Genomic DNA, 27,816 nt, shown 5'->3' on the forward strand with positions numbered 1-27,816 from the left:
ATACATATGTATTTACTTGCATGCCACTTGAGATATAAAATCGATTTAATCTTCTAATTATTTTCCAGTAATTAACTATTTGTCTCCGACTTTACAGTCGTTCCAACAAATTCGTCCCTCTTTAATTACCAATTGGCATTCATTAACCAGAGATGATCGTATGTAGAACGATAATAGTTCAACAGTCGAATATCATCCACAAAGGAGTGAGAAATGTTAAAAGATTGGAAATAACGATTGAAAGATCTTTTTATGCTTTTTCTCTGCTGAAATGTCAGGATACCCTTTAACATCGTATATTTTAATCGCGTTCTTCTATCATCCTCGAAAATAAAGATTTAAAAAAGTTAATTTACCGTAGAGTCGATAAAAATGAAAATGTGACAACTTTCGGCGAAAGTATTTAAAGGGCAAATCAGGGTAGATATTAAATCGATGGGAAATTTTATGAAGAAGAATATATTCTATTGATTCATGATTTATATTAAGCTATTTTGGAATTCGTAATCGTGAAAAGGAAAATAGAGAGGCACTATGATCAATACAGAAACGTTTATTCGTAATCTATATATAATTTATAAACAATATGTCGTTGGCGTTTACAATGGAAAGGGGATAGACTTTTAGCTGGGCTTAATAGCCAAAAATCTATCGATCCCTTTTCGTTTCATATAAAATCATACAAGAACAAATATTATCGCCGTGGCTTTTCTTGATTACATATTTACAAATTTTATTTATGTGTAACTGTATTACACACACACACACACACATATATATATTAATATTAGCATGTTATACGTATATATTACCATATCGTACATTAATTATGTTAATTACTACAACTTTTAATAACAATCTTAGTAAATTATCGCGCATACATATATTTAAACGCCAGTGTATTTGTAATTCACAGTGGTCGTTCGTTGTCAAGTGTCCAGCATTAATACACCATCGTTTCCTTTCTGATCTGGTGTGGTATATTATTTATTGAACGAAGTTGTTTGACGATATTTGTTTGGCAAATGAACTCATGTAATTCCAATGAAAACTTAATTTTAACAAAAATGTACATTGCAGCAGTGCCCATAATGCGTGTATTAACAAATTATTTAGAATTATTGGTACGAATAATAAATAAATGCAAACAAGTGACAAATAAATATTGATAAATCATGTCACGCATTTATTTTCGAACGTCCTGCCATTAAATCGTTTTGTTTTTAACTTGCTATAATTATTATCCAAATACAGTACCTTCTCTCGCATGTGTCCATTTTCGCAATATTAACATCGTCGAATAAAATTATTGTGTATTCGATGAGATGTGATAAATGGTAAAAAACGTGGCGTAGGGAATAAAATACACGAACGTAATTATTATTTCTTATCGAGTTTCTCTGTGCTTCATTTGGAGGAAGTTTAACACAAGATTAAGCTTACTTTGGTCTTAACAAATCTGCCATTCGCAGCAATGCTCGAAAGTTAAACGGGAGTTCAATTGATTTGAAGTCCCTCGAGCCCCCAGCTAGGTCTTGAACTTTCGGTATTTGTCCTCAATGGAACAACAAATCCTATTATGTTCTACTATTCAAGGTTCTTCTCTTATTTACGCATTGTATCTGTACAAAACATTTCTATACTCTCTATCCTCTCTTCGATTTTCAGAACAAGGTTGTTGTATATTGTACAATAACATCGATATTACGAACACAGTGCCTTACGATTTCGGAAAATCATGTACGTATCTAGATACAAGAGTATTCATTTAGACAATCAGTTTATTATCGAAAAGCGCGGTTCCGTTGAAGACGTAAGATGATTAATATTAACAATTTAATGTGATACTTTACAATTTCTCTTCGCTTAATTGTTATTAATCTCTCTATTCGCAAAACTTAAGTAATAGCTTCAATAATTATTAGTTGCCGGTATCATGTCAATCGTCATATCAATCTTCGATCTAGAAGTTTCAAATAACGAACCGTTTTATATCTTGCGTAGAGATCGGATGATAAAAATTTAAGCGAAATACGTCACGAGCACTACTCGGAGTGTCATTATGTGCATGACATTTAAGGAAAATACTTTACCTACCCTTTTATTTTAAGGAGCGGTTCACTTTACCAGCTCCGTAATTTACCATTTTCCCAGTAAATGTGCTTAAGCCGAGCTTCTCGTAGAGGTATTAAAATAAAAAAATATGACGTTTCTAGTTAACTTCAGAAAGATATGCAGCCTCTAGAGACGCGTGGTCTGTAGACCCTTTAGCCTACATCATACGTAAGTGCTCTGTACATCTGTTTGCTGCGTGGCGGGCTGCCATTTCTTCATGATCCTAGGCTTAAACAGGTGACCAAAAGTGGTACGGAATTGTCTAGACATAGAGCAATAGAGGATGAAATTAATAGCGCCATTTAGCAGGGCAAGGATGTCCATCACTTCGCCGAAATTATGATAGCAGTTGCGAAAGAAACAGTCGCCCAGGACGCCAGACAAAAGACCCAGAATGCCCTGAGGGATCTCCGTGACTAAGAACAGGAGTAACACGGCAACGAGCATCTTGGTTGTTCTGTCTGCTCTTTTCTCAGATTTGCTTGGCCTCCTTGGTACTGACCCATTGCCCATAGTGCCGGCGTTCTTGTATTGATTGTAACTCTTCAAGGCCTGCTTCCTCCCTTTTGCTCTGGAACATGATTCGAATCGATAAACAGCTTTCTTTAATCGTCATTTGTTTCTTCAAAATTCTTTCCTTTAATCGGAATATTTTACGTGGGTAGGATTAACAAGTTAAATAAAGTGAAACTGATCGATCGAGCAACAAATTGGATCAGTTCCGCTGTATATACTTTAATGTAGCAAATTTCTTTTTGTGCGAGGAATGAATAAAGAAAGTAGGACGAGCACCGTAAAATTTCTATTTCGTATTATTGGACAATAAATTATAATTTACGTTTGATACGAAGTTACTGCTGGTTAGATTACCTGTAAAGAGCTTTTATCAACCAGCAGCTAATGACGGTAAGTATGACGCAAGGTAAAAGTTTCACGACCACTCCTAGCACCCAGAAATTTAGCTGATAGAAGAAGTCCTTGTGCTGCGAGTAGTCCGCGTCGACTGTATATGCAATTTCCAGGGTGCCATTTTCGTTCACGGCTTGTCTTCTTATCTGTCAATTGAGGGTTCAAAAAATATTTGAATAAGTGCTTGAATTTCACTCAAAATTTACGGTTAAGCCTTTTAATCAAAGAGCTAACTTTTTAACTTAATTTATGTACTTACTCCAAATACGAGATAGCTCGGAGCACAGGCAACGAATGGCGCCAGAAAACTGCTCCATAGAGCCGTTTTGCAACGAGCCGCTGTACACCAGGAATTGTACTGTGGAAACCTGTGATAACAAAAGAACAATGCGTTTCATACCGAAGCTAGCAAAATTACTCTTTTATTCTGCCAACGGTATTCCTGTTTTTCTCATTTCTCATCGCCCATTTTTATGAATATTTCAAACGTTTCGTAACTGGGAAAATTATATCAACTTATTTAAATCATATTAATTATTTATGCAAATGAAGTACTCGACGATGTTCGTAGTTGTACCGTTAAAGGAACAATGTTCTTTCATTTGTTTCCTTAACTCGTGCTTATCTTATAAGACAAAGGAATGTATATTCCGTAGTCGGAACGCAACAACTGACCTGCAAAGGCAAATTGTTCCAGCGGAGATCAGTTAGACTGAAATTTAAGTTTTAAGTTTTGTCGATATTATACGTAAAACAAAAACGAATAACTTATGAACTGATTTTTATTCAAATACTTTCGTCGAGTCCTTAGCTCCTGTTAAGCGTTCCTATCGATTCTTCGCCTTGTCTTAAACGCAGATATCTTTGTTTCATTACCCGTTGTTAAATTCATTTATAACGGTGAAGTAATTCGAAAGTTCTTTTGGTGTTTTAAACAAGAGATCCAACCATTTAACGTACGTAATTGAAAGAATTAATCAAAGGGTTCGTGAAATCAGATATCGATCCACTTTATTTCATAGTATAGCAGTTGTGATTGTTCTTCGAGCCTTCGAGTTTCAAAATACTTATCGTTAGTCGAGAGTTTGTTCAATTGATCAAAAGTAGTGGAACTCAAATGGATTTTAATTCGATCTTTAATCGAACAGCATCATTAAGATGTTGATGTCAACTTAAATTGCTACAAGTAACGTGTCAAAGGTTCGTTTTATTCGCTTGGTTTCCCATGGAAGCCAAATTCAGAGTTAACAGAGGAAACGGCTTCTGTAGAAGAAGAAAAGAATTTGAAAGCGATCTGACGGAACAGGTCGGTTTCGTAACTTTAATTTCATCTGATCGGAACTGACATCCGCCAGAAGAATGAAACTACCGTGAAATATGGTCCTTGAGGTACATATAGCTGAGGTAACTTAATCAAACGAATGGAATCGATATTTTCTTGATCTGTACCACGTATTATCGTTGTAACCCTCTTATCACCTTTCACTTCCTTTTTCACAGTTCTTCACAAAGCAACGATTTGTTTCTGCATCACTTTGAACGATCCGAATACTTGACAAGAACGTGCTGCTTTGATTGTAGAATATTAAAAGTGAAAAAAGTGATCAACGATTTGGAATTAAAACTCGACGCGCTTTTTTCCTATGCACTCTTTGAATTCGACAATTTAAAAAATCCAATTTGTTTAAATTGATTTCGCGTTTCAACCTGTTACCAGCTGTCGATTACAGTACGCACATAGTCGTGTGAATTTCAAATACTATAACATCGAAGTTTCGAAAGCCTGTACTGTTAAATTTCGCAAGTGACGGAATGAATGTATCTGATACATATCCAATTTTCAGCTATCAAATTGAGGCTATATCTTTCCTATTTCATTAACATTTATCTCGTTTTTATCCATTGGAACTGTTTCAAGAGCATTGATCATTTAGTAATGAAAGTTTATTGCTCGTTTCTAAATTATCAAGAATCTTAATGATATATGTTCCAACGTAACTGTATAATAATTTCTTACAGAAGAAGTTTCAGATAACGTTATTTAGTATTTCAGATATTTTCTCGTTCACCCGAACAGGAGAGTGGTAAAAGGGAGAAATGATTGGAGGTAATTTTCCATTATTTGTTATCGAAGAGTTTTGTCATGCTCAATTATTTTGTCATTTAATCACCATTCTGTGTTCAAGCATACGCGCGTAATTGTATTATTTAAAAGTTACTCGTCACGTATAGTCGTTTCATCGGGATACGATTAATACCGCTTTGAAATGCAAAATACCACATAAAATATCAGGTACTCAAATATCAAAAGCAGCAAAGAGAATGAATGGTCGCTATGGACATTGTACATTGTATGTCGTATCACATTTTTAAATCAATAACTTTATAGTTCTATCTCAGCCCATAAAGTTTCTAGTTCTTATCTATTATTCGCATATATTTATAACAATTTTTAGATATTCAAGAAACTTGGAGATTGTTTTTGTTCGAGAGTATCTTGGAATTTATCTGTTTTTTGTTTGGAAATTTTACTTTATCACTTCGTCCTTTGGAATTCCTTTTTTTATGGTAATGATCACTGTTTCTATTACATCGATGTTTTAATTTAAGTCTTCGCTACATAGGATACAATACAGGCCTCTCAAAGCGAAAATGAGACAATTACCATGATATTGGTAGAATCTGTATATGCATTTCTATGCAACAAATTTCGTTAGGCAAAGAAGGAATATTCTTTTTTTTCATTAATTTAGAATTGTCCCAAAGGAACGACTTATTAGAGAAATTTCCAAGAGTTCCTTTGAAACTCGGATGTTTTGCCTCTATTCTATATCATTCTTCGTTAGTTATGAAATAACTACATGTGGCATTAATTAACTAGCGAAAGAGGAGGGGATTTCTTTGAGAGGGACGTACTAAAAATTTTGGGAAACTAATGACGTTGTGAAAGGAAAATATAATTATCATTGTAACGTTATGACACTGAACTCTCTTAGCATCTATCTGACTCTAAACATTTTCTTCACTTGCGCTCGAAATGAATGAACCTTTAAACAAAATTTAAGGAAAAATGTTTGAAGACTATTCTAAAATTTCTAGAGTTTCAGGATGGAATGATAAAGGCGATTTCGCGAATTAAATTTTGTTTTTCCTTTGCTGGTCATGTAGCTTCAAAAATACGTTTTTGCTTGTACGCTACTTACCATCGACCGCGCTACTTTTTTCGCAAAAAGGCAACTGTGCGCATGACAGATCCGCGAACTTATCCGTTCCAATTCGGCCAGAACATTAGAAGTACTTTAGAATCGTGCAATATTAATGGATCTTACCAAGCAAATCATAATTAGGAATATATTCGATTGTACGTCAGAGAATAAATTGCAGCAGCTAAAACAACTAATGTGTTATGCATATTCTCCCACGCTACTGTTCCGTGTCGTGAGCATTAATAGGTATATTATGCGGAACATAAATAGAGATTAGTTACGTTATAAACATTTTGTGAGTAAAGGCGAGGGAACGATATAGATACATTTTAAAATAAAAATGCAATTAAATTAAATACTTAAATAATGAGGAAGCTAATTTCAATTCAAATAGAAATTCGATATTATCCATGAAACATATTCGATCATAAATTTCCAATATTCCGAGAAAACAATAACGAAAAGCGAAACAATGTAATTAAATACAAATAGAGAAAACTGATTAACGATCGCGCGGATATATTATCGAGATATTGAGGAACAGATTATTTTCTTGAAATTTCCTATAAATTCTATTTTCTATTTTCTCATAGTAAATGACGTATAGGTGCGCATGGATCGATTTGACACTCTTTTTGTTCTCACTTTTTATCACGTTATTTAAAGCAGCCTTGCCGCGTTTCATCTCGGTCAAATATTTCTCCATCGTCTATCGTTACGACGTCTTCTTTGTCAATAATACATCGATCGAATGGAGTGACTCTGGAGTGCAGGAAAGCACAGAAACGTGCTTTTTATTTCCTCTTTTTCCATTGCACGTCGTTCCTGTGGACATGGAACGTTAAGGAGAAGGAGAGAAGTCAACGCGCGAAAAAGCACAGCTTCTGACAAAATCCTTAATGGGATTAAATATCAAAATACTGCATCAGTGATCGGTAGACACCACTGTTTGTTTCCTCCTTGTTTTCCCGTCAGGTATTTCTATTAATACATTCTATCTTTGTTCCAAACGCGAACGGTTTAAAGATTCTTTCGTGTTGATTTCACCGACTCGTTGCACAATTCTGTCACACTCTCTGATTCAATATTTGTACAGGTGTAGGAAGATGGAAACTCTGACGTATTTGGCATCGTGCTTAATGTAACGAGTTTCCAAGCGTGGCTACTGTTGTAAAAAGAAACTATTCAGCGTTTAGTTAGATGATACAATACTGTTCAATGCATCACAATCCAGGTATTCATCTATTCGTAAAATTGGAATTTCGTCTGCTTGTGTGGAAAGAAATTCTAATTACTTAATTATATAATAGTTTCTCAGTGTGATTTAAAAATTAGAGACCAATAATTGCTACAAGTAAACTACAGGGGGTTAATTTATTGAAAGATTTCTGACAGATCTAAAATTTTATCTCGCAACAAAAAAGGTAGGAGAAAATTATCCGATTCTGTGCAAAGTCATTTTAATATTCAGATAGTATATTTACTTTACCGATGTATTTTGATTATTTCATAAAAAATGAAAGCATCGCGTCAGCTGCTCCCCACGGCTGCTTTAATTCAGAAATCAGTAATACGAGCCATTCGAGAAATTGTCTTCGTGCAAGAACTCAAGAAAACGAGAAAAATGAAGCGTAATGTTCCTCTGTGAAACGTCATGCAGATGCCTTATTTGCGCGAGCAAATGGTCCAGTTGCCAGTGAAACTGCAGCAAGTGTACTTCGTTAAAGAAAAAATATCTCTGTAGCGAGGAGAACGATCTACTTTACCAGAATTATGCATCTGGTATCCTTTAGTTATCACTCGATCCTTTGCTCGATATCTCTTGTCACACTGTTACTCAGATACACGAAAGATTGTTGAATGCAAGTTTTGCTATACATAGCAAAATATATCAATTACAATACCAAAAAACGCAACAACTTTTATTCATTCGATAGGTACTTTTTATTAGAGGTATTGTATAATTTAGTATCTTGTAAATCGATTTATCAATTGGCACCGTTCTCACATAATAATCCCTTTCCGTGTTATCATGATCGTGTGCTACAATTTTATTCGGGATATCAGTTCATCATACAGGATGTTTTAGAACGAGCGATAGGTTATTCTACATGCGAAAATAAAATCGAAAAATAGAATATTTAAAGCTTCTTTCAATACACGTGCATCAAGAGCATGTGTTTTCCAAAGATTTTACTTGATATGTTTAATTTTGCATATACTGGTAGAATAACCTGATGGTCAGAACTGGTGTTATTTCGAAAGTGATAATTGCGGTATCACGCTAAAGTATATCGAAGTATACTCTAGTTCCGAATATATTCTTTGTGGTTCTACGATGAATTCCAAGCGTGTTATGGAATTAGTTTTTAATTTACGTTCACTTTTCTACTGTCGCAAAAATAGTGCTAGAACGCTAGTATCGAACGATCGATACTGTTTAAATGCTCCAACCATACATGAACGTATTTAATCTCTTTCCAGCAACTCTATAAATAAAGTTTTAATGCTCAATTATTTTAATGGTGCCCAAATATTTTATTTAATTGCTTGTATCAAAATTGTTTTTTTCTTTCAGTGGAATTAAATAAAAAGCTGTTTTTGTAGCAGAGAAAAAGTGGAACATGGGTGAATGATTTATTGAATTACTCTACCATATAAATATTGTAAAGAGTACTTTATTTTCAATATTTTATATATTTTTAAACTTTTTACACATACATAAACATCTGCAGTGTAATTATTATTCCTAAAAGCGAAGTAAATTCAACAATGGCCATTGCATCAATTCGTTTTGACATCACAAACATGTAATTGGAATACAGTTACTAAGTTAAAAATTGTGGGGTGTGATTGTTATCGAAAGACCTCAGGCAATCTATTCACTCATTCACGTTCTTCCACGAATGGAAAAATCCTATATTTTTCGTTTAAAGTCACAAATATTAAATAATTCCTGACCCAATTCGTATGGTTTCGTATTAATCGAGGAAATTACTTACTAAGTAAAAATTGAATTCAAGTGAAAAATATTAATTCAGAACGAAATATTTTACTCACGAAATCCATAGGAACGTGATTAGATTTGATTCCAGATTAAACCTCTAGCTGTAACATTTTCCAAAGATAATCGCGGAAAATTGGGAGTCTCAACGGCGCACTGAAACGAGACAGTAATACAGAATCATCTAGCAAATATTCAACTGACCTGACATTTTCTTCGTGTGTTTGTTGGACATAACATTTGTGTAACTTCTGGAAACTAAGCATGCTTTTCTTTCAACCAGAATTGCCCTTTCTCCTAGTTTGTGTCTCTTTCGACGTATTCCCATTTATTCACGTTGTACTTTATTACTTAGGTCATTTCGTTTATTTGTGAAACTCTATTCTATTTAATATTTCATTCAGTTTTTAATGAGCATACGTTAAAGCTCCTATGATCGAACCAAAAGATCATCAACATTAAAACTACCAGAGTTTAATGTATACCTCGATATATTATACACAAATGATTATAATTAAAGCGATATAATCCCTCACTCTCGAATAACGTAGAACCATAGCGGATCTGATCTTCGTCTTTAAAATCCTCAATCAGTTAATTCATGCCCATTAGAAGAAGGAGGCAACTTCTCCATATCGTTTCATATCCGACTAGCTTAGGTATTCATAACTTCGATTGCATCAATAGACTTTGTTCAACTGCGAACGGTATTCAACATTGTTCAACTGTCAATTTTTTTCACAGATCCGTTATCTCTTTTAAAGCAATCATGGTATCTCAAATGAAACTGTAAAAATCGTTAGCGCTCGTTCTTCTTTTTATCCCAGTTCATGTACTCGTGTGTTCGATACCAAAGTAATGTCCGTTAAATAAATAACGACACGGATGCCTATATTTGTTTAATAATTGAAAAAACAAAAAGTTTAACGTTAAAAGTTGTTACTTGCGTCTATTGCTATCTAAGTCAATACCATCCAACTTTTACTCGTGGCATAAAATGGATTTTTTCCATTCTAGAGAATTTTCACACGATGATTTTCTGTTTTGGGACCAACATGACTGAAGGACGATTACATCCCAGTGCTGTAACTTTGTTACATTACTTTCTTCTTCTTCTGATGACCACATATGGCGGATAGAATCATGTAAAGAGTCTTAACCGTAGAATGAATCGGTCTCATCGAGCGACGATTAATTGATAAAGATTTCATTATCGATCATATTGTATCGTATTGTATCATTTCTGGGAATATCGGAACGGGAATATGATAATATGCTTTGTCTTTGACAAATGAACATGTCTTGAATACAGATGCGTCAAACGGGTTGTTCACCGTTTCGCGAAATTATCTTGTTAGTTAGCACTGATAAATCGGTCGATCTGCTAATTTTCAATCGGACTTATGATCGGCACGAGTAATGACGGTTTAACATGAATATGTACGCTGACGTATACTAAACGTTGATTGAATTTTGATAGAATGATATACGTGATAGATTTTCAGGGAAGTATACGATAAAAATGGATAATCCGCTTCGTAGATTGTTATTCGCCTGCTCCATACATATCTCGTGGATTTTCGTGTTCGAGAATTTAGAGAAAGGCTATGAGAACAGCTGCACATGGATTAAATGTTTCTCAAAATTGAATATGACGTATTTTATGTGTGAGGATTCTAGTTTCGTGTCATGTACCTCAAGGATATGAAGTTGATTGGTGTAAGATATTTCTTGAACTTAATGATCATTTGAGGCTTGGAAGAAAATCTAATCAGTAACGGGAAGTTTGATACTTAAGACGAGAAACTTCAAGATGGTAATCTATAGTAACTGATAGTTGGTAAATTACTTTGTTCTCTCCAACGAAGATTAATTATTACAAAATTGGTCCATTTACGATATTTCCTGGGTAATTTTCTTTGAGAAACAAAGACATCCGACCAACTGAAAGCTTGTCGCGACCTAACTAACCAACATCTATTCAAACTTTGGTTCGAAAGTAGGTGATATCAAATGCAAAAGTTAACAAGTCAAAAATTAATCCAATGAGGAAGCACTCGCGTTATGGACTACCGGTCGTGAAATCAGATTTTTTAAAAGTTACAACTTTATTCTCTACGACTTTGTATAGCCGTTTGCCCTGCTTCATTTCCTCGAATTTATTTAGGGCTAGGAAATTTCGCTCGTATACACATGGAAGTCGATTTTTTAAGAAAATCGAGAAACAGTTATTTATCGTAAACAATTTTCTTAGTTTTTTGAATTCTGTAAAAGAGATATTAGGAGTTTCTTGGATTTCGATTAACGAAAGTTTCTTGTCTCAATGGAAGTAGTTTCGTCGATAAAAAAAAGGGTTTTATGAACCGATGAAGGAGATTTGAACCTCCAGGGGGTCTATAAGGTTAGCTTCTAACTTACGGGTCCTGATAACATCAATCTTGATTCGTGAGATTTAATGCAGAAGATTTATAAATGGTAGAATTCAACGAAGTCCTAAACTTGGTAGCCATTGAATCAATTGTAGAAGTTGAGAGAATTTCTATGCTTAAAGGACTAACTTACTTTCTTCATCGTACTGTATCGTACGAAGGATGCAAACATCTAGCGTATCGAAAACCGATATGCCGTTTACAATATTTATTCCGATCGATGTGTAGGTATGTGTATTCGGACGTTCTGTTTCCGATCCTACAGGAGCTTTTGCTCCATTCCTTAAGCTTTACTTTTATCAGATTCAAAATCCGTTAGTCGTAAATTTTTGTTTTGTTGTGTCAGCTCGGTGCATGTTTGCAAGGTAGTTACTAAATGCAAAAGGACCTGTAATTGCATGCGGCAATATACATTTCTCGTCTTGAACACGGTGCCGAATTCTATAGCACGGTAACGGAGACGAAGTAAAGCATCCGCAGAACCAGACCTTAATCAGGACAGCAGTAACCTAAGCGGAAACCGCTGGGCATGTAATTTGAAATTCGTGCCCGCTCCGTTCAATAAAGCGGTTGCTGGATCGGAATCCTACTCACCTAATAGCGATGTACCTCCAAACGGCTAGCGTGAGCGTGATGGCGATGCTGATGGTGTGCAGCAACTGCGTGAAGTGCATGTGGAACAGTACGAACACCGCCCAACCATAAGGAAATATCTGCCTCTTTGGTAGCACAATGTACATATAAACAGCGAACGGAATGTACTCGAGCATTACGAGCATATCGGCCGTTGCTAGACCAGTAAGGATTCGATTTATGGGAGCCGTTACCATGTCTTTCCTTGTTAGGACGACGATATTTAACATGTTGGCCAGGGTACCGAACAGACACACTATCAACGCCGCGTAGCCATGATAATTCTTGTATTCGAGCGCCAGATCTCGAACTGTGCCGTTACAGTAGCAACCAATCTGGTCGTTACTCGTTTTATAGTTGGTTAGATTGCCAAGAAAGTTTTTCGCGTAATCGATATCTTCGTCCGTGATATTCATACTAAGCAAGATGTTTGTATAGTTATTCGGCCGACTCATGGTGTTTATATGGTGCAACAGGAACCTCAGACGTTGTAACGTTGCGTTCAGATTCATACGGTACCAGGTGTTTTCGTAGTGTATGGGATAGGGCATCGCATTTCAAGGGATAGCTGCATCGTTGCTTCTCTTAGCTACTCTTAGCTGCTCTTGCTGTTTGGTCACGTACAGCGTTTATCTATTATGGACCTTCGATATCTAATCATTTCTACAGAACAGAGATGAGTCTGATATATCGCTCCAAAGGATATCCTCTTCTTCCGGGAATAAGTCACACTACACTGGTGGAATTTTTTAATAAGCGGCAGCTGGTCTACCAGCATTTTTCGAGCTATTCATGACAAATAGAACGTAATAACGCGGTATCGATATGGTGGACATATAGATGAGGAATTTTTTATTACTTTTGCATTCGAATGGTCTCTTATTGTTTTCGTGGAGGATGTTATCCTCGCACGGGTTACAAACTTTCTTTTCTATCGTGGTAAGTTACTTCACTGGGTATCAACTCGTATTTATCATAGTCGCACGCGAGAACTTTACAATTCAAAGAAACGTGTGTTCAATTTATGGTGCTCTGGAAATGCATTCAGGGATGCGACTCACGTGGCCGAGAATTTGTCTCTCACCCTACTGAACGTCGTTCTCGAAGAGCACCGTATCCTTTTAACTTTTCTTTTCGCCAAGGGGGAACCAGTTCCCTCCTTTCCACGGCATATTGCTATCGATTTCACATAAAATTCAGAAAAATGTCTTTGAGAACTGAAACTCGTAGATATTCGTAGGAATACCTCAGAGATATTCGGTGCAACGCTGTTAGATGTTTGAAAGCCGTTTGCTGTTGTTGTTCCACGTTTCGAAATTTTAATTTTGTAATTTGCGTTCTTCGCATATACTTAGATTTTCCTTTAGATCTCGCAACATTTTTCCTCTTTCGTGACTTGGACTACCAACGATCCGCACTCAGCTGAAGGAATTTTCTTTGGGATTTGGCTTCTTTGTAATCTTCTACCTGGTGACGTTCCACTCGCGTTCCACAAATCAGTTCAAGGTTCTTCATTCACCGTGGCTCATTCCTTCGATAGGATTCACTTTTACGAGTTCCACCAGGCTTTGTAACCAATTCATCCATTTCATCGATCGTTTTTTCCCGTTCAACATATTTTTCAAACATTCTTCTGGGAAACCGGTCACCTTCAACCCTCTTAGAACAGATGTCCTGTGTTCGAAGCTTTACCCGGTTCTTCCGTTCCTTTCACTCTCTTTATTCCTTTCTTTTACGACTCACCGGCTCCCTTTCTATTTGCTTACTCAATTTTCTCCCAAAACACTTTACAGTCACGAAATCTTCAGATCAAAGCTAGTCACGCGTGGTGGTGTTTCCCTAACCCATGATATTATTTACGATTTCAGCGCCAGTTCCTCCCAAGGGATAATCCTGCGAGACACGATCAAGGCATTAGCAGTGAATCTTGACGGATTGAAGCTTCTATAGCGACCGACGTTTCGTCAGTCGAAAATCGATTCCATAGATGGAATCGATGTCTTTTCCGCCTGTGATTTCGCTCATACGGCAATATTCCTCTCGAAACGTCAATAAGACACCCGATCCGAGTGGAAGATTATGGAATTCCGATCGAATAAGTCTTACGCGATCTTCCACGATATCCTCTTCGATTTCTTCAGAACTCTTCAACGTAGATATTCCCAACAACCTGGACCTGAAACAGATCGTTCGATTTCGATCAAACGTTCGTATACAGGGGGGAAAATGCTGACATTGTCTTTTTTTCTCCTTGCGATAACCAAGAAGTAGATATTCTAGCGATTGTCGATAGGAAATGGAAATAGATAAGTTAGTAAGATATCAGAATTCGTGGAATGTTCTGACGAATATCTAAATGCTAATTATGAGGAAGGTGTCTTGACCTTGTGGTGGTAACTAGACTGTGAATATTTATACGCCCTTATAGAAAATTTAAATATAATATGATAGTTAAACTAGATGTTCCTTAAATTATTTCAAACTATTATCTTTACAATCTGGCTAATGACTAATCTCTATCGTGAAACTTTACTCTTTCGAATATTCTATATGCTTGTGCTATATACTTTCCACAGAATTGAGTAGTTTGCTTCGTGCAAAGTGTATAAACTGAGTAAATGTTCGTAGATAGCCGTTGTTGCAAGAACCTGGTAATGAGAATTTGAGGCATGTTTTTGCGACGAAATAATTTCGTAAAACGAAAGGAGAGCACGGAGCGATGAACAAAAGCTAACGACACGTTAACACATTGATTATTAATGTCCTTTATGCTTGTGTTATTTTGTGAGTCTTTACTAAATATTGTTTCAAATTCACAAATTCAAGGATGTTGAAAGCTGAACTAGTTAACTGTAGAATTTGGTTTTACAAATCTCTCATGGGATTAGGTCATGAAATGCGTAAATAGATACAAGCGACGACGTGTATACTCGTCAAACGCAGTTAATTGGTGAAACGCTCAAATATTTACGACAAGATAGAATTTATATGAAAACACGCTATTTAATTCTGCTAAGGGGATTGTTATTACAACGTGTATAAAAGCTGAAGATAATACGAATACATAATATGTGGGACACATTAACGGACGCTATATTTATTTCGTTAACGCAACGGAAAATTTCAAGATCGCAGTTTGTTATTCAAAAAAAGAAGAAGTTTGCAAAGCAAAGAAGTAGATTGATGGAAAAAACTTCAGATAGGACGAAACTTTCCAAACTGAAGAGCTTTGGAAATTGAGAAAGTAATCTTCTGGTCTGTTTGCATTTTTATAATAGCGAAGAATCCGTGTCTCCTTGGAAAATGTACACGTGCCAATTGCGACAGATTTTAACCTGCTTGTTCTTGTACTGAATTCTAAAAGAGAAAGTCTTATGAACAATAATTTAGATGTTAGGAAAAAGAAAGGAAAATAGAGATGGACTTTTGCGGCCGTTGATTATATTATACATATATATTATATACATATATATATATTATACACAGGCTTGGGTATTTTGCAAGTAAAATACTTGAGATATAATTTCTTAGATTTACTTCATGTAACATTTTTGCACGGTTGATGTGTTATAAGGGATATACTAACGACAATTCTAAACACTTTAATCTGTTTATAAACTTTCGATGCGTGTATAATGTTTGTTTTATTAATTTTCTGTATCGATGCGAACTCCTCGAACTTCAATAGATTACTACTTCGTTTGAGTTGCTTTCTAGCTTAATTGCTTCTTGACTAGTTCTCTCTTAGAATCTTTACGGTATTCTCTGATATTATGGTAACTAAGTATTCTCCAATATTATACCACTGTGGTATTATAAATCTCGTAAGAGATAGATATTGTAGCATAATCTGTTGATATTGTTCTATAATATTTCACAATATTCATACGTGAAATTTTAGGGGTGACCACGCATAGACGTCCACATATTCTGCTATATCCGTACATTAATTTGTTTTAACATCTTTGCAATATAATAATCAGATATTGTGAAAGTTCAAACTTTGCAGAATAACCATTGAATTCTCTACGATTTTGCATACTCGCTTACACTACTTCTCCTTTGTTAAATTTACTTGAACCTCATGATATTAGCGTCGTGATTTTCTAATCAATAACGGGTCGAAATTTCATTCGTTAAACGCGTTGTCGATACCGCATTTTCGCCGCCGATTTTGCTGTTATATTATTAAAATCCGCCCGCGTGGTCGATTTTAGCTTTTAGAGGTACATATTAGTAATTTATTTTTTGGTCGTGTTATAGTGGTGGATAATGGAACGGCGTTGACAATGGCGAGATCCATAAATGGACGCCACATACCGTAAAATCTTCCTACGAACGGTAAGTCGCATATTTTTGATTCTTGCAGTGTCCAATCATATCAAAATGGCACGGACTACCGATTGTATTTCTTGCATGTTATGGCGAGCATAGTGATACGAGTAGCACAGAGCTCTTTTATACTTAACATTTAACATTGTATTTTATTTCTTAATTAACTTGTCGGCTACTTCCGTATGTAAGACATGTTAATTTAATCTTTGCTTCTCGTAGAGAATTTTCACTAATTAAAAAATTAAATTTAGATACAATTAAATAAGAAAGTATCTCGCGATAAGACGAAATTTCGAATTAATTCCGAAATTAAAGCAAGAAAATTAATCGATTTTTGGTTTTCCCAAACTATTGGTTCGATGCCAGAGGTATAAGCAAAGTAGTTTTACAAGTAAAATATTTCCTTCCATATCCTCGTTTAATTTAATTTTGAGATTAAAGTCTTTTCTTCTTTTTGTTTAATTCTAATTCTAATTGAAAACGTTCAATCGGAAGAGAAATTTAAACCGCTGGTTGTTTCGCTAATCAAACCTCGTAATCAAGATTTTCAGCACACATAAAAGCAAAAGATACGTGCAATTTTGATTGGTCGTATTCATGAGCCGCAATTTATATGTATGTGCGTTCCTTATAACTTTTGTCTCTATGCTCGCTTTATGTATTTGCTCACTGCATAGTTTAATCTGGAAATTAGAAGGTACAGAGAAAAATTCGATTCGCTTTGTTAAGTACAAATTTTCGAAGTATTTATATATAATATATTAAATTTAATTTTAATTAAAATTTGTATAATTGAAATTCTGAAAATTTCAAAATTTCAACGAATAAATTTCAGCAATTTTGATGAAAATACATCTATACCTTCTAATATTTGAACTAATTTTCATATAATGTAAATCGCCAATTTTATGTATGCAGCGCACGCTTTGCTTTCGGGGATCGTTTAATGCTTTTCTCGAGCTGACAAGTATATACAATTTAAAAATTAGTGAGAGAAATCGCGTTGCATTATTAAAATTGATTACGACTGCTTATAGTTTTTGCTCTTTAGTATTAGAGTTACGAAATAAGTAGCAATACTTCCGACTGCTTGTATTTGTCCACAAATTTTCGTTTATGATATCGATATTAGAGTCGCGAAGTAAACAGACTTACGAAATAAATAATTATATCGTTGTGATTGCTTTCGATTTCCGTGATTTTCCTCTTTAATATTAAAATCATGAAATGCTCGTAAATAGCGTTCAAAGTGATTACTCGGATTCTTGTTTTAAAGGATGCTACTGAACAATTGTAGAGTTTCTGAAGTGTTTATCTGTAACGCTCATTATGTTTACTTCAGATTTTTCTGTAATCACCTTCTTGTTAATGGACTCAGAAAATTATTTTATTTATGTTTAAAAAGTAAGCCATTTGCGTCGGGAATAAAACGTCAATCTTATTTCCTCTTCAGCTTGTATAATTTATTTTTTAATGAAGTCACACCTCAAAAATGTTGGAGATCGCTGATTTCAGAACTGGATTATAATAAAGATCGTAAAAATAAAAATCACAAGTTCATCTAGAATGATTACTTGTAATGAAATATTATTTACTGTAGGTAGAGTTCGAGCAAACTTTTCCAGTCTACCTTTAGCAATCATCCATTTGTAAATATAAAACAATGCAAGCTGTCGATTTTTACACGTATTACATACACACATATATATGTTTTCTTACCCAAAGCAACACATTCTAACTTCTGAAATTTGTTACGTTTATTCATCGATATCCTTCGATTAAATACCGCGTAGTAATTTGTCATCTATCCAAAATCTTGAGAACAAGTATAAGACAAGTTCGCCCGCATACATCGTATGCTACACGTTGGATCATCGACTCTGTTATTTTTTGCACATATCATCGACATCCTCTACAAGTTGTAGCCCTGATGCGGATTAAACTTGCGAATTCACATGATCCCAAAAGTATCTCATTTCGTGTAGCTGGATATTCTGACCAGAGGATTAATCAATCGCATCTGATGCTTGTCTACGATGGGAATCTATTGATATACGACACGACGGATACTCCATTACGACGTTAGATCACACGGAATGGTCCATTCATTTATTTTTGATTCCTTCTCTTTGAATAGAGACGCTGTGCGTCCTACTACTAGATCCTATCGGGTGATACCTCTACTCTGAAGTTTATTCTGTACTCTAAGTGTCCTCGATGACTATTGCAAGTTGCGATATGACCACTTTCGGTTCGCGTGGGAGTATGCGAGGACCCTAGAGGAGTCGCAAATGCTACGGATGTATTAGGACTTTTTTAATGGAGGACGAAAATATTCTTGCCATGAGAAAATTACAACAGTACTTCTAGAACGCAATAAGCATCATAGCAAAGTGAAAACAATTTCTTTCGGAAACGTAGTACGTAAGTAGATACTTACCTTTTGTTTATATGTGTGTGTTTGCATGAGGTTGTTATACATAATTAAACTTATTAATGCTTGTTACAAAACTTATCGATAATATTTGTTTCTGTGTATGTATTTCCTATAGTACGAAACGTCTGCCGCACAAAACATACTCTATTTCTTTCTTTTTTCTTTTAATTCTTTAGTTCTAGTATATTTATTATCTGAAAAATGTGCTTAACATTGCGTTGTGACAGATGGTTGGTAATTTCATTAATTTAGTTCCGAATTAAATCAAATCTTGGGCTATCTGTCATTTGTGACATAAAACGTGCTGTTCTTCTGTTAACAGAATCCGCAGAAAAATATTGGTGGTTGAAATTTTTTCAGTTCACAGAATTCTTTCATATTGTTGGTTCCATAAAAACGGAATATGAGAGTGAAGCCTTTTAATTTTTCAATTTCATGTTTCTTTCGATTTTACATCTGCAGAGAGCATAGCTGGAATGTCGTATGTTTAAAAATTCTTCGAGTTACAAATTTTACCGATATATGTGTATATATATAGAACTATGAACTGTATACAGCGGTTGTTTTAGTTCTCGTGAACTTTTCCAAGCTTCGTGTATACATACATGCGAAACTTGCGACATACCATGAGCAAAAATGTTGTACAGTCGATGGATAAAAAATTTAATACATGATAAAATGAAAAAGTACGCATAAAATTAAACAATAATATAAAAGAAAGGTATAAATATAATATATTATAGTAATATAATTTGTTGGTTTATCATATGATGCTGGTTGTAATATACGTTTCAGTGGATGTTACTGATTTTTTTCTTTAGCTCGATTTTAGTTCTGTTTTAATATTAAGTTCATTTTTTTCCTTTCGGCTAGCTGTGTATTAATATTAAAAATACGAACTCAAGTCCTGAAATGAGAAATGTAGTTCAACGTATGATACGCTTGGTAATTTTCTCATCACATCTGTCTTCACGGTATGTAATTAAAATGTTAACTTTTAAAAGGGAACTACAAATGTATTAAAATATTTATATGGTTCCGTTAATAAATACACGTAAAGATTTTTCTTTTCTTCTATCTAATTATGGTAATGTCCGAGGTAAGTGAATGATAAAGAAACACGTTAATTTACATTCTTCGATAATAGATTTTAATTAGAATTTAAAATATTTGATTTCAGTTGCTCTGTCACTGCTCATTCAAAAAGTAAATATTGAGAAAAGAGATTATGCGCGACTACGTGAAACTGTGAAAATAAAAGAGCAAGATATACGTGTTTTACTCAGATACATAAAATAGGTACACATTTAGATATTTTTAAGCAACTGACATAGTTACCGAAATTGCAGATAAATAACATTTAAAAATGCCGTAGTCTGGCGCCCGGTATAATAGTATTTAATCAGAATTTAATCGCCATTGTGACAACATTTAATCAACGTGGATGCCCGACTATGACATTTTTGTAACTGGTAACACTACACTATTGGCTGACTATATCAGTTACATAAACATATCTAAATATCTATTTTATATTTTATATTTTCGAGTGAAACACATATGTATATATTGTTCCTTTTTTTTTTTACTTTTTTACATTTACATGTTTTCGGGTATCATTTTTTCCAATATTTATTTTATTTAATCCTTTTTAATACCGACAAAAACCTTTAGGTAAACGCGTTGAAATAAAAAAAAATACGTCCATTCTCTTCCTGAATTCAATGATTTAGATACATGAACGTTTTTTGCAGTCTGTAACTCTTATCATTTTGCTTTTTTCCTGATATACTACATAACATTACAACATTTCCGTGACATTGTGGCAAACATGAATCGATTGAGGCCTGTAATGCTAGAATCGGTTGAGCCGTTTTTATGTTACAAAAAACGCAAATAAATATACATACAATACATACATACATATATACATACATATGAGGCCAAACACAAAAAATGCTTGAAATAAATTTAATCTTGAGAGATCTTCCCCTTTGTCGTCTTTTCTTCCCTTCTTATACGTAATATTTGGTTCACCAGTACCATGTTCTATCAATGACGAACAAGACGGATGGTACGTTACAAGCATATTTTTGATATATCACTTTCATTTAAAGATTATTGATCGCTTCGTTTGGTCGCCGTGTTCTAGTGGAAATAAACGTCAAATTCAACAACGTACCATACATAAACCGAACATTCATGTATGTGTCGGTCGCTTGTTAGTGGTAAGATACATCGGTTCATCCCGATAACGCAGTATCAGATTGTCATCGTTGATTAACTTTAACCATTATTTCACCGTGACAATGGCCGTGTCAATTGCTCTTGAACTTACTCCATAAAGTTATCGATGTATTGAATGAGCTGATATTCTATAGACCACTATTTCTCGTGTAATTTGATAAACTCAAACATGTTTACTGTGTTTATTCCTTGAATTATTCTGCGTAGCTGTTGTCTAATCTAAACAATGTGGTAGTTTATCGTTGATATGGTTTAATTAATAATCTAGGTATTTATTAAATATCGAAGGAAACAGGCATTGTTTCAGAGGCAAAAGTGTTGTTAATATCACTTGAAGGAAGTATGAAATAAAATTATTCTAGTATTTGATAATTAAGACTAACTTAGAATGTGTTTATTTCCAGGGTCTCTTAGAAGAAAAGCAGATCCAAGTCATCCTTATTAATTTATTTGATAGTTGCATAATTTATATTTTATAATTTTTAAGATTACTTTAATTTACATTGAAGTTATTATTGGCTGACGATTGAAGCTCTCTTCGTTAAACTATCCGTACGCCAATTTTCTGCAGTGGTTCATACGTTCGCAATTTAAGACAGATACAGGCAGTCGAAACCGTAAAGCGAGTCATGGGATAACGTTTGGAAAGTGCTATTCGAAATTGATCCGAAAAAGTTCCGAGTAAAAGTCTTTGTCAAAAATTCTCATTGAAACAACTGAGCATTTCTAATTTTATTTTCGTTGAATCTTATTAAAATTGATGATATAAGAGGACGAGCGAGATTTCTTCGAGTGTGTCGTGAAATGATCTCTTCTTTTTCTTCAGGATTGAATACGCTATGAGGAAAGACGATTTGAATTTTTGAAAAGGAAAAATGACACAAAATCTTTTCGCTGTAGTTAAAAAAGAGAGATTTTTGTATGTTTGTATACCAAGGTTTGGAATTTCTAATGAAAATGTCAAAGAATTTCATCGTACATTGAGGAGAGATTATTCTCTTCACGCATGAGTGAGAAATAAATTATTCATGATGACGCAGTTGTGACACAAATTGCTTTTAATTAAAGCACTGTTTGTTAAAAATATTTTAGATTTGCGTGGCTGAGTAATTCAAAATATCCGCGAATATTCGCCAACGCATACCGACGTGTCTTTCTGTTCGCGTACACTAGCATATAGGACAGAAATCGCGGGCTGTAACGTAGGCATTTGAATACAAAGTATGACGTAAAACGAATCAAATTTTGATTATGTGCAAGCGAGTGAATCTTTTATTATAGTTCCACGAATCTGTTAACAGTATTGATTTTTAAATAGCACGAACGGTCCGCTATTTTTGTCACAGATTTGAAGCTAGTTCTGTTCAAGTTCCCCACTCTCATCCATCATTTGCCACAGTTTCCTATTTACGAGAAACGACCATTCTTCTCTAACTTCTAAAATATCTTCTTTCTGAAAACAACATTTTAGTTTCTGTATTTATCCGGACACACATTTATCCGAAATACGTTGGTCGCAATTGCAGTTCATTATCGCGCTATGCTTTGATGTATCAAAGAAAAATATCTTCCCCAAGACGCCTTCAAGAAAGGGGCGACCGAGTAACGACGATAAAACGACGACAAAAACATCGACAAAACGTCGATAAAGCGACGTTGTCTTCAAACCGCCATTCCGTGACTTTTATCGTAGATGATAGAAATCACGCAAGTCGAAACAGCGAAAAGATGAAAATCGAAATAAGCATCGCGAACACGAGGAACAACGACACATCGTCACTGCGGAGAAGCTTCGACACGTCTATCGATCCACCGTGGAAAACCTGAAGCAGAGCTAGCTAGTTTCCGTCTCATTGACATATAAAATGCGCATATAATTTGCGTTTCACGATAATTTCTCCGGCATTCTTCGCTGTTCTCTTCGTGTTCGTTATTTATGGTATTTTTACACGCCTCCACTGCACTGGGCTGAACTACATATTACTCGCTCCTAGATACACGCTTATTCATGTCCTTTCATTATTTCTATTTCTCAGGATAGATCGGATTCAAGCAGCATATTTGTATTTCCTTGACTCGTCAGTGACGATTCTAATGACGTAATTCAAATACTTGATTATCGACTGAAAAAGTAAAGATGCATAGTTATGTTCGCTAGTCTTGGCATTGATACGTGGCGTTGATACAATTGCGTCTAATTGTAAATAATTGCTGTTGATTGTTTTGTGCGTTACATTACAAAATTACTCAGAAAGTTAAATAAAGTAGTGTGATAAGATGACAGTATTTTAATAGCAGGAAATACGTTGTTTAACGTTCCTTGAAACGCGATTTTCTTGATGAAAATAATTTGATCCAATATTTTCTCTTAAATATTGGATATTATTAGAAAATATTGGATAAAATTACTATATATCGCTTGAATTTTTTCATCTGTAATCTTTACAGAAGGAAAGTATCGCGCCAATGTTGAAGACTTTTAACAAAAGCCTGTTATGATTATTATTGACATCGTGTAAACAGAAGTTTTATATAGTTGCTTTATAAGACCCTTGAGCTCCGAGTTCGTCAATGAAGTCCACGTTTTGCTTTATGACAGACCTCGCGCAAACCAGAAATCTTTCTAATACAAATTTTCTAATAACACTTTTTTAGAAGAGCAATATACGTAACAAAGAGCCAACGTCGCGTAAACTGAATTCTACGTAAGCTTCAAGTTCTTTGAATACCGAATTCACTTCTAAGGTATTACCTGTGTGGGATGTGTCCACGTGAGAATGTTTATAGATCTAATTTTGAAGTATGAAAAACATAGAACATGTTTTTTGAAATCGAAGAAAAGCATCTGTGTGTGTGTGAAAATATATCTCGCTGTTAAAGAGATATGCAGCAGTAGGACTATCGAAAAGTACTATAGGTATTTCATCGGTTCCCTTTCGAAAGCAATATCACATTTCTCGTAAAATATACAATACATGAATCGAGGATGAATCTGTGATGGAAGCCGGTCGGGTTCTTCTACGCATCGAATCAATCATAAATGCGCCCAAATGGACGCTCCTTTGACGTTTTGATCTACTTATATGGGACACGGTTCTCTACGGATAACAATATTTTCTTTGCTCTTTGTCCTTTTTACATTTAACGTGTAACACGTGTCTGAGCCAAATATTATAAAAATTGTTATCATAACATTACCGAAAGTTTGGGAAAATACAGGTATGAAACACGAAAAAAGTAATTTCACGTGTGACGATATATTTTTCAAATAAATTTACATTAGCATGCCTGATTCCGAATTTTCCTCACCCTTTGATATTTTTCTCAATTTTCGCGTAAAAAAGATAGGTCGAAGTTGCGGGGTTATAAAATCGATCGGATATTGGAAAATTCGCAACTAAAAAGAAGAAAACGATAATATTTCCACGTGGCATGGTAATTACTATTAATTATTAATGTTTATTCGGCCTCACAGCCAGAAATTGGACTTGGTTTACAAATATCTACATATATTTAAAAAGTTATCTTATCCACGGTAATTAATATTCCACGTTAATTAAACTGCGCCTTTCACAAATAGGGGAGATTTGCCCAACCTTGATAAAAGTTGTTCGGGGAATAAAAGAGGAATTCAGAGAAACGAATACTTTACCGTATATTCAAAACTAAGTTGGTCATTCTATTGGAGATTATGAACAAACATATCATAATGGACGACGAGCATTTTTTTCTTTTATTTATCACTGTTCAATTTATAATTCACCCATGAAATTTTATTCATAATATATAATTCTGTATATGTGTAGAGGGATTGAGTAGGATGAAAAAGCTTTAAAAAAATTGTATCTGACACTTCCGAAAATATCTAATATCCGGTTGCGTGCAATGCGATCAAAAAATACAAAATTATAAAAAATAAAGTAGACCTAATAACCATCGAACTAATCGGAATTCCAGAATAACGAAAATAGTAAATACACTCGAGAAGGATCGTACGAAGAAGTGTGTAGGGAGGGCAGGATTGATGTCCTAAAACTAAGGTTCGTGTCGAAACGAGGTGACGTTAATGATTATTAATGGATGGTTTATTTTACTTCTTTGTGGTCCTAAACGTCACGGGCCAGAGACACATTTCTGGCAACAGAGATTTTATTCTCGACTTAATAACTTCATTATTTCGTAGGTGATCCATAATCGAATTAAGAAAGCTTGACAGGAAATCTTTTCAATGTGTAGCCTCATTATCAAGATTTCGCATTAGCGTAATTGTCTAAACAACGGACCATGATGAATCACGATGGCAGATACTAATGCATCGTTGAACGATAGCCATCGAAGATTATACAAGTTCTTTTGATTTCCAATTCCTTCGAGAAAATATTTAATAGTCTGTATTTTATTCATGAGTACGAGTTATTTGAATAGCTTGGTGAATTGCGATTTCATTGAATTTTTTCGTATGTTGATTTTACTGCTCCATTAATTGAAGGTAATTTATTCGGGAACAAAATTGTCTAAATATTTGGAAATATTTGGAGAGAATTCATTGAGAAATAAGGTTAACAAAATATTATTTTCTAATTCTTCAAGTTTTCGTATGATTATCTTCGTCGCACAATATCTTATATTGTCGCGCAACGAAATTGGTTTTCATTCGTTTAACAGCGTGGGCTATATTTTTATTAATTTCGCATGCATTTCATCAACTTGTTTGCTGTATGTTTCTGCTTGTAGATTGTAGAAAATGATAGCAGATGACCGTCAGATAATTATGTCTCATTATTTTCTACGGACAAGGTGGCGATTCTAGCATGTTATTTTTAAATTATTATCTCTATATTTTAAGGACAGATAATGTTTATTTTTCTCGGTTAATTCCATTTATCTAAATTGCGATAGATTAAAATTGAATTAAAGTCTAGTTAAATTGCGGATAAAGAGCTTAATAGGTACACACGATAATTCAATAATTTCATATCCGTATTGAATTCGTCAATTGAATAATTATAAAATTAATGGAAACATTAAACATGCTTAAATTAAAAAATGGATCATACTTGCTTGTCTATGATTCATTCGTCTGCTTTGAAATTTTAATTCAGGTGCACTTGTTGAAGCTGACTCTCATAAATTGAAGTATCTTTGTCTTTTTCGCGCGTACCGATATCACGTTCCGTCGCCAATGTTTCACACAAGCACACGGTATTATAGTACTAAATAGAAGACGCGAAAGTGTCGCAGCAGGCGAAATGATTCCGCGCCTTTCTTCGATATATTGTTCTCTGTAAATTCCTCTTCAGAACGGATTGCTACGCAACAGGTTACTTCGTTGTAAGAAATGGCGAAGTGAAGATAGCGAAACGAAAATGAAAAAAAAAAAGAAGAGAAGTCCGTGATTTACAAACGTGGAAAATTAACAAAGAAACTAAGCCAGATATATCGGCATCTATGTTTCTATAAAAAAAATCTACAATCTCAATAAACGATTTTTATTATAAAAAAATATTTTTATTGCAAAAATTAATTGCAATAAAAAAATGAAAAAAATATTTGCACTAACTATTATTTGTTTGATCAAGCTCGATCTCGTAATTCAAACCATATCGAGTCTTCGTGGCGATTCTTAGCGCGATTCTATTGACAGTTTTTAAATTAATATTTAATTAAACAGCACTGAAACAGGTTGAAATTAATGACATATAGCTCTGATATGAAGATCATTTCGCTATGGCAACAGGTTACTCGGTTACCAACCACGAAGCGGCAGTAGGACAGACAAGTGGTACACGTCGAAAACGGTTTGATGGTCACGGGGTTACTGGTGAAAATTCACGAGGATCCTTCGCTCTGCCTCTCAGTGGCCTGTCTCGCACCAAGAAGGAGCCTGCGCGATAACCATGGTGCTCCACGACGCCCAGCATCCACGCTTGCAATTACAGACATCCGATGAACAGACTCGTTGACAGATAGTCCTTTGTGCCAACAACAAGGCTGCATTGTTGTTTGATGCATTTAGTTAAAGTCCTCCGAGACTGTCAGTTTAATCAACAGCGGAGATGATTGAAAGTGAAATGTAAAGCGGAGGAAAGGAGGAGAAAATGAAGCATAGAAATTTTTAAATGGGATACAAGGCTCGGGATAAATAAAACGTTCGACAAAGTTAAGAGATATATCGTTAAGCGTGGCTTTTTCCGAGCGAAATTTTTTTTTATCATATAGTTACACTCGCTCGATAGTTTATCCTATATTTATTTTGTTTTGTCCGGTAAATATTTTCGAAGTGAATGAAAAATAGTAGGAAATAAAATTGAATATTGAGAAAATTGCGTGGAGCAATTTGGAATCAGAAGAAAGAAAAAAATATTAGAATATTTGAAGAATAAAGGAAAGGACTCTCTGATCAAAAGAGGGGAAATAAGAGAAATATAAGGTTAAATAACTTCTAATAAAACATGAAAATATTACAAACTCAATAAGAATGTTATAATAGTCCTTAGTAAT

General features: G+C 34.6%; 1 protein-coding gene across 2 annotated transcripts; it reads right to left on the reverse strand.

The window, feature by feature from the left end:
• Positions 1-1,767: 1,767 nt before the first annotated feature.
• Positions 1,768-27,119, reverse strand: LOC138186009 (G-protein coupled receptor dmsr-1). 2 transcript variants are annotated; one of them, XM_069125433.1, is made up of 6 exons: positions 26,876-27,119; positions 26,373-26,639; positions 12,258-14,472; positions 3,284-3,392; positions 2,986-3,170; positions 1,768-2,686 (listed from the first exon to the last, which is right to left on the reverse strand). In XM_069125433.1, the coding sequence occupies exons 3-6, from the start codon at positions 12,845-12,847 to the stop codon at positions 2,278-2,280; spliced, it is 1,293 nt and encodes a 430-aa protein (XP_068981534.1). In that variant the 5' UTR covers positions 12,848-14,472; positions 26,373-26,639; positions 26,876-27,119; the 3' UTR covers positions 1,768-2,277. The 2 variants fall into 2 exon arrangements, with proteins under 2 accessions (XP_068981534.1, XP_068981535.1); XM_069125434.1 differs by having other exon boundaries at positions 26,373-26,624; positions 27,070-27,114.
• Between the last annotated feature and the right edge of the window lie 697 nt (positions 27,120-27,816).

This window comes from Bombus flavifrons, chromosome 13 (assembly GCF_040668555.2).
Source record: "Bombus flavifrons isolate JBK064 chromosome 13, iyBomFlav1_principal, whole genome shotgun sequence".
Lineage (NCBI taxonomy): Eukaryota > Metazoa > Arthropoda > Insecta > Hymenoptera > Apidae > Bombus > Bombus flavifrons.